The 14,558-nt window shown below is 40.1% G+C and overlaps 1 protein-coding gene across 5 annotated transcripts in view; it reads right to left on the bottom strand.

Moving 5' to 3' along the window:
• The window catches only part of RRBP1 (ribosome binding protein 1), a 121,688-nt gene that overhangs the window by 90,706 nt on the left and 16,424 nt on the right, over window positions 1-14,558 (bottom strand). For 3 of the 5 annotated variants that reach the window (XM_043981810.1, XM_043981811.1, XM_043981812.1), the window contains exon 2: window positions 2,226-4,662. In XM_043981810.1, coding sequence (XP_043837745.1) covers window positions 2,226-4,641 — 2,416 coding nt within the window. In that variant the 5' untranslated portion in view covers window positions 4,642-4,662. The remainder of the gene's footprint in view (window positions 1-2,225; window positions 4,663-14,558) is intronic. The other 2 variants (XM_043981813.1, XM_043981814.1) reach the window with 2 other exon arrangements.

The following is a 14,558-nucleotide window of genomic DNA, read 5'->3' as shown; positions in this document are numbered from 1 at the left end:
GATTTCCTCTTTTCCTTTAAGATGCAGCTCAAGTACCACCCTCTATAGGAGGCCTGTCCTGATCCTCGTAACTACCAGTGTCCTCCCTGGAGGATTGGGCTTTATACTTACCTATTTTGTTTTTATTTGTGTTTATGTTGCAAATACATACTTTCTCCCCCATTAAATGTAACCTGTTTCCTTCTTTGTATTTCTATCCCCAGCACCTAGTAAAGTACCTGTCACATAGTAAGTGCTTAATATATGATGGCTGATTGATTGATTTCAGCAAGTTATTTAATGAAGCCTCTCAGATTATCCCTATGTGCCAGAAAGAACACCACAGATTGGATAATCCTGTTAGATGTGTTAGGAAGGGTTGACTGAACACCAAGCAAAACCACCAGAAGAACAATCTACATGACAATAATATAAGGAAAGTAACAGTTAAAGACATCAGGACTCTGATCAATGTAGGGATCATTCTGGACTTTAGGGAACCGATCCTTCCCTCTTCTTGGCAGACAGGTCATGGACTAAAAGGGCGATGAGAGATACATGTTGTTGCCAAATACAGCCAAAGAGTTTATTGCTTTGCTTAGTTTTGTTACTGAAGTTTCACTTCTTTGGGAGAAAGGAAAAAACCTTGGAAGCATCAATAAAGGATGTGTTTTTAAAACAAAATTCCCTGGCTAGATTCAAAGAATACAGCATGGAATAGGAGAAAGAGAACCAGACCTGGGGATCAGAAGCCTTATGTGAAAGTGCCAACCCTGTCCTTTACTAGCTCCATAACCACGGGCAGATCAACTGTTCTTAGTCTTAGTTTCCTGATCAATAAAATGATAGGGCTGAGCTAGATGTTCTGAGGTCCCTTCCAGCTCTGACATTTGTGATTCTATGATTCGGTGCCTGTGATAAGGACTGATAGATTAATGTCAGCCTGGAGGGAGTCTTTACTGGAATACCAGAAGGCTTTGGGGTCCCCTGTCATTCATTTTTCAACTCACTACAGAGCTTTAATCCATGACTTGGGTGAAAGCATAAATGACCTGCTTATCAAGTCTATAGAAAACATGAAACTGAGATGGTTAGTTAATATACTTGCTGATAGAATTAGGATCCCAAAAGATGACAGAGTAAACTAAAGGTAAAAAGACAGTAAGATTCATACTCAATTTCATGATATATTTTTAAAAACTATAAATATAAAATGAAAGTGATATAGAAGAAGCACATTGACAAAGTGACAAGTGTCCCAGGACGGTGAAGAAATTAAGCCTGAAGAACAGAAGATTTGGGAGAGACAAAATAATTTATTTTTAAATATCTAAAGGGCTGTCATAGAGATGAAGTGTCATACTGGCTCTAGAAGAAAATCTTGAACAATGGGCAGAAGTTATAGGGAGGAAAATATTGGCTAAATTTTGAGACGTCCAAAGGTCATATGGGCTATCTCAGTTCCACGTCACTCTTGAGGTCTTCAAGCAAAAGATGAATTTATCCGGAACACTAGATGGGATTCATTCTTTGGTTAGGGGTTGGGCTGACCTCTGAGGTCCTTTTCAACTCTGCAAATATATATTCACAATGCAAACAGATTCAATAGTATAAATGAAATGTGACTGCATCTACTATGATGTTGGAACACTTGAAAGAGGGGACTATGAGCATAAATAAAGCATACTTAAGTATTAGGTAAACTTAGGTGACAGAAAAGCCCTAAAATACTTGATGCTTTTCCAAACATTTCATATTCCTTATAAGATTTTCATTTCAAAAAAAAAAACACAGTTAAACATCTCAAACATATGGCTGTCAAAATACTTTAAATAAAATAGGTATTGAATCAACTTAGAGAATCTGAAACAAGAATACTCTAGACATATCTCTGTATAAAAACACAACCAAAAAAAACCGAATCAAATTACGACCCTCACTCCCTTCTCACTAAATTATTAGGAGGAAAACTTATCAAAAAAAATCTGCACAAACTTTCTCCTTTAAAAACTTAAAGGTACTTCTCTTCCTCCCCAACCCCCCCCCCCAGTAAAACTATAATCAAACACTATTTGAGGGATTGTGCATTTTCAACACTAAATGCAAGAAAACTTACCACCACTAATCCTCCTCATTTGACTAGGGCTTTTGTAAAGAGCCATAATGAATGATAAACCTAGAGGATACCCCCTCTACTCACTAGGACAGTTTATTAATCCAGTCTGATAAAGAAATCAGAAGCTTACTTGGCTCACTCTTTTTCTTGGAAGATTTCTTCTTTGATGGGGCTTCATGTTTTGGCTCCTCATGGTTGACGATAACTTCTGCCTTTTTGCCATGGGCTAGGCTGGCAGCTGAGGCACTGGTCTTTGTTCCAACGGGAGGAACAGCAACCACAGGGACCTCTTTGGGAGCAGCTTCAAGCACCGAGGACTTGGAGGAAAGGACATGCATGGAACTCACAACAGGGCTGGGTGCTGGCTCCACCTTTGCCACCTTTTTCTCCTTCTTCCTCTTTTCCTTAGGGGATGAAGCAGGCTGCCCTTGCAGGGGTGCAGGGGCACTTGCTACCACAGCTACTACTGGTGCTACTTGCACTGCTGGAGCTGCCCTTGCTGCTGCCCGACCCCCTGAGGTTGCTGGTGCCCCTTGTCCTACTGGTGATGTTGGCACTACTGTTACTGCCTGCACTGCTGCCTCTGCTGCTGCCTGTGCTGCTGCTGCCCGAGCTGCTCGTTTTGCCCGCTTCCCCAATGGTGCTGGTTCTCCTTGCCCCCCTGGTGATGTTGGCACTACTGGTACTGCCTGCACTGCTGCCTCTGCTGCTGCCGCTGCCTGTGCTGCTGCTGCCCGAGCTGCTCGTTTTGCCCGCTTCCCCATTGGTGCTGGTTCCCCTTCCTCCACTGGTGATGCTGGCACTATTGGTACTGCCTGCACTGCTGCCTCTGCTGCTGCCGCTGCCTGTGCTGCTGCTGCCCGAGCTGCCCGTTTTGCCCGCTTCCCTAATGGTGCTGGCGCTGTTGCCCCTTCCTCTACTGGTGGTGATGGTGTTACCAGTACTGCCTGCACTGCTGCTGCCTGGGCTGCCGCCGCCGCCCGTGCAGCCCGTGCAGCTCGCTTCCCTAATGGTGCTGCTGCCCCTTGCTCTACTGGGGATGATGGTGCCACTGCCACAGCTGCAGTTTTTCCTGGTGATGTTGCTGCTCCTTTTGTTTGTGGTGGCACTGCTTTGGTTGGTTGTGCTCCTTTGTTTGGTTGCACTGCTGCTGTCCCTCCTTTTGTTTGCTGCACTGCTCCTCCTCCTCCTCCTCCTCCTCCTTTAGCTGGCTGTGCTGCTGCTGCTCCTCCCTTTGTTTGCTGCACTGCAGTTCCTTTAGCTGGCTGTGCTGCTGCTGCTCCTCCTTTTTTTTGCTGCACTGCAGTTCCTTTAGCTGGCTGTGCTGCTGCTGCTCCTCCTTTTGTTTGCTGCACTGCAGTTCCTTTAGCTGGCTGTGCTACTGCTGCTCCTCCCTTTGTTTGTTGCACTGCAGTTCCTTTAGCTGGCTGTGCTGCTGCTGCTCCTCCCTTTGTTTGTTGCACTGCAGTTCCTTTAGCTGGCTGTGCTGCTGCTGCTCCTCCTCCTTTAGCTGGTTGTGCTGCTGCTGCTCCTCCCTTTGTTTGCTGCACTGCAGTTCCTTTACCTGGCTGTGCTGCTGCTGCTGCTCCTCCTTTAGCTGGCTGTGCTGCTGCTGCTCCTCCCTTTGTTTGTTGCACTGCAGTTCCTTTAGCTGGCTGTGCTGCTGCTGCTGCTCCTCCCTTTGTCTGCTGCACTGCAGTTCCTTTACCTGGCTGTGCTGCTGTTGCTCCTCCCTTTGTCTGCTGAACTGCAGTTCCTTTAGCTGGTTGTGCTGCTGCTGCTCCTCCTTTTGTCTGCTGCACTGCAGTTCCTTTAGCTGGTTGTGCTGCTGCTGCTCCTCCTTTGGTCTGCTGCACTGCAGTTCCTTTAGCTGGCTGTGGTGCTGCTGCTGCTCCTCCTTTGGTCTGCTGCACTGCAATTCCTTTAGCTGGCTGTGCTGCTGCTGTTCCTCCTTTTATTTGCTGCACTGCAGTTCCTTTAGTTGGCTGTGTTGCTGCTGCTGCTCCTCCTTTATTTGGTTGCACTACTGCTGCTCCTTTGTTTGGCTGTGTTGCTGCAGCTCCTTTTGTTGGAGGAGGTGATGCTACTGCAGTTCCTTTTGTTGATGGTGGTGGTGGTGCTGCTGTTCCTTTGGTTGAGTGTCCTGCTGCTGCTTTTGGTGGTGGTACAGCTGCTGGTGCCACTGGAGATTTAGAAGGTTTGATAGTTTCTACCACAATAGGAGTCACCACCACACCTCTCTCAGGTACAGGCTCTTTGGAGATGACTGTTACATTGGGAAGCAATTGTGGTTCAGGTATTTTCCCATTGGGCTTCTCCTCCTTTTTCTTCATTCGTCCCTTCTTCTCCACAGGTTTCTCCTTCTTTTTCTTTTCCACTTTCTGATGTTGAGTTTTTGCCATTTCCTTACGCTGATTGGCTAGGGCTTCTTCATAGGATGTCTCCTTCATGGAGAAGGTGGATACCAGGATGATTCCAATGGCTGAAATGAACATGAATCCACCAAACACCATAACTCCCAAGGTCTGGGGGTCATAGATATCCATCACGGCTTGACTTTCTTTTACCTGTCAAACATACACACAAAAAAAGCTTAATTCAGAGATGAGAGGCAAAGTTTTACCCTCCCTCTTGAGTTCTCAACTAGTGCTAGCTTCAGACTAATAAAAAGAGAAGAAAGCAAATTCAGAACAATGTCCACATCATTCCTCTTTATAAAATACAGCCTGGACCCAAAACTTAGAAAATCATTAAGGTGCATTTGGAAGACACACTACTAAAGCAAAGATGTTCAGAATACCATTCTGGATACCAACAACAGCAACCAATAGCCAGGGAAGGCTAAAATCCTAAATGTGTGTTCTGGATATACCTCGACTTACAGTGTATCCCTGTCTAAGCCCATTGTCTGCTCCTCCACTTCCTACAACTCAAAAAAAAGGGCAACACCTGTCCCTAAGTCAAGGCAAAAACCTTTTGAATGGAATTGTGAAAAAATACTACCTTATCAAAACTGAGGGCCTCATTTCTATTACAGGGAGCTACAACCAAACATGTTATCTAAAAGAAATCATGTGCTATAAGAAATGACAAGCAGGATGATTTCAGAAAAACCTGGAGAGACTTACAAGAACTGAGGCAAAATAAAGTGAGTGGAACCAAGAGTACATTGTACACAGTAAGGCAATACTATATGATCAACCGTGAGTGACTTGGCTATTCTTAACAATATAATGATTGAAGACAAATCCCAAAGGACTCATGATGAAAAATTATCCACTTCCAGAGAAAGAACTGAAGTCTGAATGTAGACTGAAGCATACTATTTTTCACTTTATTTTTTGTTTTTTTTTAATCTTTTGTTATGTTTCTTCTTTCACAACATGACTTATATGGAAATATGCTTTACATGATCGCACATATATAACCCATATCAAATTGCTTGCCATCTTAGGGAGAGGACAGGTGGTGAAGGATTGAAGGAGAAAATTTGGAACTCAAAATTTAAAAACACTGAAGAATAAAAATTGTCTATACATGTAATTGAGAAAAAAAAATTTTAATTTTAAAGAAAAAACCCAATCATAACTTTACCCCTCTAAGGTCCCAGGTTCCTGATAGATAAAAGAAGAGCCACAAGGACATTAAACACTTTTGCAGTGCTAATATTTTGATTCTATGATTACAAGAAATCATCACAGAAGCAGCAGCAGTAGTGGTGGTAGTAGTAATAGTAGTGGCAGTGGTGATGGTGGTGGTAGTAGTAGCAGTAGGCAATTATATAGTACTCTACAGTTGGCAAAGCACTTCAAATAACAATACAAATAACAAACAATGTCTAAGTTATGTATTGCCTGTTCTCTGAGGTAGTAAGTAGGGGAGTTTTATTAGCAATACACTAGAAAAGCCAACACCATCATTTTAGCTCATAACTTCTACCTATTACGCATGAGCAATTATTCTGAACTTCATGGTTCTATCCAGTATCTATCCAATTTTTCTTCAGGTGACAATTTCATTATGATGAGAACACTCCTTGTTATCACATTCCTGGTGTGCAGAAGTCAGGGCACAAAACAGAAAGTGAGCCCAACTTTACAGTAGTGAATCGTAAAGGAAAAGGGATGCTAAACTCTGTAGAGGCATGAGGAAGGTATCATACCTAAACTTTCTACCTCTCAAGTTCCTGTATCTATGTGCTACATTCTGATAGGCTGTGGGTCGGTTGTAATGATGCCTGTGAAATGCTTGACAGCTGGAGGTAGGAGCGAACTGACCAGGAACTGCTAAAGGAAGGCCCTCAACCATTCTCAACATGGAATCAAATTTTTTCTTTCTAGCTTCTAATATGTGAACAAGAAGCAAAAGAACACTTCACAAATATAATGAGTTGGTTTTCACCAGATCAACAAATGAATGTTTCTAAGAAACCCCAAGTACTTTCACTATATAGATCACTATGCTATAAAAGCATTCACTGCATGGATACATTGGCTCAAAAAAAAAATAATCATACATCTCTAAGCAACAGACCTAATATCCAAACTGCAAGACAAAGGAATTGTCAAAAATGATTTTTAGGGTCAATGAATCTCAGAGGCTTCTAAATGTATCAATACTCTATTATTTTGGTACACCAAAATAATCTGACATTTTTGCCAAGAAAATAACTCTCATTATACATAATAAAATCACTAATTTTCTATTAATCTCTAATAAAGACAGATGAGAGGAAAAGCTGACAAAGTTATTTCAAAGCCTTTGGAATACATGCTTTAAACACATGCTTTCTAGTCTGTTGGAGCTGCATGTTTACTTTTCTCCATATATACTGTAACCTATCAGTCTAGAAATGCCAAGTCCAAGAAAATCCAAGCAAGTCCAACAACAAATACATTCTGAAGAGAAAGTCAGGAAGCAGTCATGTTTAGGAAAGAATTCGGAACTCTGCATGATTTTATTAACAACCATGATTCCTATCAAGGGTTCCCTAGTTAAGAGCAATCAAACAAGGTTGTCATAAACTAGCCTTTCTAGGAATAAAATCAGAAACCAGAAAATGAAACTAGTGCATTGCTCATTCCTAGAATACAAAAAATGAGGGGCAGCTAGGTAGCGCAGTGGATAAAGCACCAGCCCTGGATTTAGGAGGACCTGAGTTCAAATTTGGCCTCAGACACTTGACACTAGCTGTGTGACCCTGGGCAAGTCACTTAACCCTCATTGCCCCACAAAACAAACAAACAAAACAAAAAACAGAAGAGAAAATAGGGGTGGGGGTGGGGGGAGATGGTTTTGACCTTCCTACTGTCTGTTTTCAAGAGCTAAGTGATCCTATATCATAAAACATTCTCTAGGATAAACTTATTTTATAAGATCTTAAAAAGGACCTCTCTCAAAGAACTTTAATTTTCAGCTCTCAAAAATAAAATCACCGTCTATCAACATCAGTCTGACAGAAATGAGAATTCCACTTAAATTTAAGAGTGTGCAAAGTCTTTCCCTTTGTTTTCTTCAAAAGATAATAGGATAAAAAAAAAGATAATAGGATCAGAGTTAGAGTTAGAAAATACCCTTAGAAGTCATAATTCCATGAATCTAAGCTAATAATATTAATAATAATTTACTGACATTCATTTACTGCTTTAAAGTTTGCAGAGTACTTTATATACCTTATTTCATAAGCTACCAATGATCAAACCATCAGAAATACATGTTTTTTCTCTAATTGGCTTTAGTGGTACATTCACATCCTCACAAAGTTCCAAGAAACTGAAGTCACCAAACCTTAAGAGTTCCATAGGACCAAAAGTCAGAAAAATCAGGGCCCTTAGAGGCCACATAGCACAACACCCTCATTTTAATGAACTGGAGAAACCGAGGCCTCAGGAATTGGAATCATAGATACAGAGACAGAAGGATTTTTAGAGGCCATTGAGTCCAATCCCCTTACAGGTGAGAAAAATGATGTTCCAGGAGAGCAAGTGACTTGCCCATGGTCATACAACTATTACATATCCAAAGTGCCTCCAGAACTGGTGCTCTTTGCAATGGACACACTGTGTCTACTGCACAACACTAAGGAGTTCTGTTTATCTTTCCAGTTTACAATATATAAACCTGTACAGAAAAGCAAAGCTTGGAAAACTTGCCTTTAATTTTATTCCATTTTAATGCAAACAAATGCTAGTATAAAGATACTAAGAAGGGGTACCCTGGAAAAATAGGTCAGCACCCCTCAGGTAGCAGGAAAACCTGAATTCAAAAGGTCTAGTCTGGCATATGCTGGCTGAGAGACCCTAGAAAATCATGTCCCTCAAACCTTCACAGACAACTAAAAACTAAAACTCTAAGTTAAAGAATTTCCAAAGAATTCCCTACATAAATAAAATAGACAGGAATGCCCCCCCAAAAAAAGGGGGGGCACCAAAATATATTATTTGTGGGGAAGAATTTAGAAAGGATTATTTTCATGCAAATTTACACTTCACAGCAACACAAATGCATTTATCTGACTTCAATATGGAGAATTACTTTACAAAGAAATCTTTTCCCTATTATTCCATACTTCCAAGAAAACTAAAAGCCCTAATCGTAAGAAAGAATACACTAAATAAGAACATTTATTTTTTAAGAAATGCTGTATGAAAAGTGTAGCCTTTGGCACAATATAAATGTCAAACAATTTGGTGAATGGATGAGTAAACTATTATGTGTGGATATAATATGATGTAACACAATTAAGAACAAATGAAGACTAATAAAAGAAATGATGTACACAAATACATGGTGAATGGCCAAAAACAATGGAAGGGAACTTGAAAAGAAGACAGTAACTGATAAGTTGATATACCTGGATTTATACTAAATATCAGTTTTTTTGTTTTGTTTTGTTTTGGTTTTATTTTCAGGGAAATGAGGGTTAAGTGGCTTGCTCAGGGTCACACAGCTAGTGTCAAGTGTCTAAGGCCACATTTGAACTCAGGTCCTCCTGAATCCAGGGCCTGTGCTTTATCCACTGCACCACCTAGCTGCCCCCAAACATCAGTTTTTCAAGTAAAATGAGTTGTAAACGTCACTGCTTTTGTAAGTTAAGTTCAAAATAAAGTATTCTTACCAAAATTATACACGATAACTTACTTACAAAAATTTTTTAAATCTCTCTTTTTGCTTTGAACACATTGCTTTGCAAATGAACACTTTCAAAACATCACTAGCTGTCATCATGAGTTAATGCCATAGTAGACTCCACTAGGGTTTTCCTAAAGGCCTTCTTCAGGTATTAAAATAATTATAAAGGAAGAATAGATACATATTGGAAGGTAAAGTTGTATGCAACAAAACATATTTCTTATGGAAATGCCTTAAATTTGAAAATTACAATTTTACAAAAGTATTGCTCCCCCTTAAGAAATCCTTTACTTGTGCTGCTTGGCCTCTGGGACCAGTTAGTCAACAAGCATTTATAAAGAGCTTACTACTGTGCTTAGGGATATAATGAAAGACAAAAACAGTCCCTGCACTCAGAGAGGGTCCTCCTCTCTTTTTCTTCTTCTAGCTGGGATTCTTAGCGTTCTTTGTGTCGTGGTAAAGTCTATAGAATCCTTCCCAGAATAATGTTTTTAAACAGATACAGTAAAATATAAAGCATTACACAAAAGGAAACAATCATATTGAACTGGGAGTTATCAGACTATTTTTAAATAAGAAGTTAACAGACCCCACGTTAAGAAGCCTCAGTAGGCTTTCCCTTGGTTATCTCACTGGCTCCTGTGGGGTTCCAACTCTCTTCTCCAGTCCAAATCACTCCCCTGAGTTTCAGTCCCATTTCACCAACTGCCTTTTGGATGTCTCAAATCAGATGTTCCACAAGCAGCTCAAAATCAATATCAACAAAAAAGAATTCATTATGTTTCCCTCTAAACCCTACTCTCCCACAGTGGTCAAGGGCACCATGATGTTCCCCTAGCTTTCAACCTTGGTGCCATCTTCTATTATGAACGTGAGCTCTCTGAGGTAAAGGACTGGTTTTTTTCTCCATGGTGCCTGGAACATAGTAAGTGCTTAGTTAAGACTTGTTGATTATATTAATTAATTCACCCATCATTGGGACTAAATAGCGTATGAAATTCTGTAGTGCTGTGACAGCATTTTCTCTGAAATAAATAACTATAGAAGGTGGAGACATAAAAACCACAGCAGGGATGAATGGAAAAATGAAAGAGCTGAAAAAATTTCTATGGACCATGTAAGATCACAAATTAAGAAGATAAGTTAATTTAATTCAAATTCAAACAAACATTTATAAAGTCCCTATTAGGCAAAACTCCAAACTAGAGATTAGGGAGATAAAGATAAAATTCTGTTTTTATAAGAAATTCTTGGGTCTTTAACTTAAATGAAATATTCAAAAGACTATCTCCAAGCCCTTCCCCCTCAGAAAAGCCCAAATTCCTCCTCTGAGGAGTATAAAGCCATCACAAGAAGTTATGTGCAAAGGGAGCTCTAGTTGGAATCCTGGGGCCAGCTCTCATCACTGGCTGTTTCCTAATAGAACAAATTTGGGATACTCCAAGAAGTGACAGCTGGGATCAAAGAATATTTGGCCACAAGTTCCAACTGTTCCTTAGTCAGAGCCTGATGCTACTAGAGAAATGTCATGAAAATAAAACATAAAGGCCCTTTATTAAAATCCAGAAATAGCTGTTGGGTCTTAGGAGAACAGAGAGAATAAGGAAATAGTCTCCAAAGTCTTGATCTGCGGCTCTTCCTAAAAAGAAAAAAAAAAAGACTAGAGATGACTAAAATGACTGTTTTTTTAATTTAAAAATAAAAATGGAAATACAGTAAATCTTCCTACGTTAAAAGAGCAATTCTCCTCCCCATTTTAAACCAATATTGAAAACGCTATAAATAGAGTTCATAACTGCATTTCTTGGATCATTTTAGATTCAGAGAAATAAAACAAACAAATTATTTATGTTTCAATATTTCAAATAACTAAAACTTTTCAATAGTGATATTCTTACAAATCCATATTGAAAATCTTAGGCTACACTTTCCTCTCCCCACTCTTTCCACCATTTCCTCAGTTGCCAAGTATTATCTACTCTACCACCACTACATTTCTCAAATATGTTCCTTATTCTCCACTTGAATATTCATGGCCCTGGTTGCTGTGGCCTAAGATACCAATGGAACCATAATAGCAGCATTGGACCTTGGAAGCAAGTAGTATGGACCTGGGGCAAGTAGGGTTAACTCTGGGACCCTGATCTGTGGGACCTCGCAACAAGGAATATAAAAATAGCTCTTAAGAGTTTGGTGAGGGGGGCAGCTAGGTGGAGAAGTGGATAGAGCACCGGCCCTGGATTCAGGAGGACCTGAGTTCAAATCCGACCTCAGACACTTAACACTTACTAGCTGTGTGACCCTGGGCAAGTCACTTAACCCCAATTGCCCCACAAAAAAAAAAGGAAAAAAAAAGTTTGGTGAGGTCCTCAAGGGAAGCCTCCAGCTTGCTGGCTTTAACTTTCTTGTCCCAACTCTTACTTGGTGTTATCCTCTGAACTGTTTTCAAACTGCAAAGAGGGAGAGCGGGAGATTATAAAACGATTTTAGTAAAAAAAACTGTTTGAACTCTTGGGTTCTGACGGAATCCACTGCACCAGATACAGAATAGCTAGCGGGGGACCACTTCAGGTTCTCACTACCTGAAGTATTTATTGGAAGAAGCTCCTAATTGGACTCCTGGCTTCCAAGCTCTTTTCTCTCCCATCTACCCTATACATAGCAAGTAGACTAAATCTTCTTAAGGCGCAAGTCTGTTATTCCCCTGCTCTGAGATAAAGGATGAGCTCTTCAGCTTAGCATGTGAAGCCTTTCATAATCTGTAGTCTCCCTTTGGAGACTTTGAGCACATTATTCCTCTCATCCCAAATGACCTGACTTGCTGTCCTCTAGCGTCCCTTTCACAAGCCTGGAAAACTCCTCCTTCTCGCCCTCCTCTTAGAAATTATGGTGTTTTGGGTTTTTTTTAATCAAGGCTCAGTCTAGAAAGTTAGATGGTATATTAGAGAGTTGGACTTAAGAGTCAGGTAGACCCGAGTTCAAATCCTTTCTCAGAACCTGGAAGGACTTACATGAACTGATGCTGATTGAGAGGAGCAGAACCAAGAGAACATTGTACGCAGTGACAGCAACATTGTGTGATGAACAATGGGTATAGACTTGGCTCTTCTCAGCAGTGCAATGATCCAAAACAATTTCAAAGAACTCATGATAGAAAATGTTCTCAACATCCAGAAAAAAGAACTGTGGATTATGAATGCAGATTGAACCACACTGTTTCTGCTTTTGGGCTGTTTTGGCTTTTTTTTTTACCCCTTTCTTTTGTGAAGTTTTCCCCTTGTGCTCTGATTCTTCTTCCACAATATGACTAATGCAGAAATATGTTTAATGTGATTGTACATATATAAACTATATCAGATTGTTTTCTGTCTTGGGAAGGGAGGGTGGGAGAAAAATTTGGAACTAAAAATTCTATGAAAACAAATGTTGGAAACTATCCTTACACATAACTGGAAAATAATAAAATACTTTTATTTTAATAAAAAATTAAAAAACCCAAAGAAACAAATTCTTTCTCAGACACTAGTGTGAACATGGGCAAAACACTTAAACCCTCTCAAACTCAGTTTCCTAATCTGTAAAATGCAGATCATAACAGCACCTAGCTCAAAGGACTGTTGCGAGGATTAAATAATATAAAATGCATAAAAGCATTTTGCAAACCTTAAGGTACTATATAAACGACAGCTTTTATTATAGTTATTACCTAGCACAGTCCCTTACAAGGAGTAGAAACTCATTAATTATTTGTTAAAAGGATGAACTCCCTGAATTATTCTACTGAAAGATGTTATACTGCTACATAATAACCAGTAAAGATGATGGACTAAGCCACACAGGCATATCCCACATAAAAGAACATAAAACAAAAGGCCCCTCCCTTTATTCTTTTTTTAGTTTAATTTTGTTAAAGGAGCAACCAATGTTGGATGAAAATCTGTATTCCAGTAGTTCTTAAACAGATTTGTAGACCATACAGGTTTGGTGAAAGTTCCATGATGCATCAAGGCTGATGCTGTAAGGAATGACAATAAATAAAGGAAATAATAGATCTCTCTCCAGCCTTCTTCCAGCCTGAAAGCAATTTTTCTGGTCTAATTTCTAAATCTTCCCTAATAACAATGGAAAGCAGGATAGGGAGTTGTTCTTCCTACTCATTCCCACCCCCCTGCCAAGAACCCTGTGGACAGCATGGCAGACCTTCATGACTCGACACTTGATTTCCCCATCTTTCATCTACATCCCTCTAGGATGGTACTCAGAATCCCCAGACCCTCAAACTCACTCCTCCCTTCCCAAAGATGGTAGATGGGGTCCCTTCAGATCACTCTACCACTTCCCAACATACATTGCTCCTCACACTACTTAGACAAGCAAGGAGTCACCAACTACAATCACTGCAATGCAATGGGGCCTTCCACCTTTTGTCAACCGACCTGCCACTAGAACATAAAAATGAGATCCTCCAGGCACTGTCATCTAATATTCTATCAGCCCAACTGTACCACTCTTAGGACTCCTGGACATTTCCATCCAACTTACACCAGAATGCTCATGTCTTGTATCCCAGTTAGAATGTGAAATCCTTGAGAGCAAAGACTGTCTGATCTTTCTATTTATGTCCCTACCCCTTAGCGCGATGCTTGGCACAGAATATGGTCTTAATAAAGCCCACCCCCCCATTTATTCACATCTTTTTATTTGTGAAGCATTTTCCTCAATAGACTACTGCAATGCACACTGACAGTATAAGGATTATTTACAGTTGATAGATGACAAAACGAAAAGGTTAAGTGGCCTGCCCACAGTCATACTGCAAGTTGTAGATCATTTGCCAGAATTCAAATTCTCATTTCCTGACTGAGGCTCTTGCCACTAAAGCATGCTGTCATACTCAAATCACAATAATGACCCACCCTGAACAACAACAAAAAATTAAAGGCATTTCAGGGAAGTGAAGAATATATCCACTTAGGGTAATCCAGTTTTGACAAGTTCCAAAAGGACACAAAAGAAAACTATCAGTATCTTACAATGTGTTACAACACTTGCATGTGTTCATGTTTTCCAGGGACTAACTTCAATTAATCAGGAACTTCTGTTCTTCAAGATCAATACAAGACAAAGTTGAAAACTTTTTAGCTGTATTTGAACCTCCTTAGAGCCTAAAAGAAAGGACCACAAATCTAAAAAGAGAGGTGACAAACATGGTTTATGACAAGTCTAAGTCCCATTATGAATCTCAAGCTTCTGACTATAGGTATGATATTTCAAAGTGAAAGCAGATTTTTAAATATAAGGTAGAAAAATAATTGGCAAGGCCGAGTCTAAG

This window comes from Dromiciops gliroides, chromosome 2, assembly GCF_019393635.1.
Source record: "Dromiciops gliroides isolate mDroGli1 chromosome 2, mDroGli1.pri, whole genome shotgun sequence".
NCBI lineage: Eukaryota > Metazoa > Chordata > Mammalia > Microbiotheria > Microbiotheriidae > Dromiciops > Dromiciops gliroides.
Note: the sequence above shows the minus strand (reverse complement) of the source record. Positions and strands in the feature narration are given on the sequence as shown.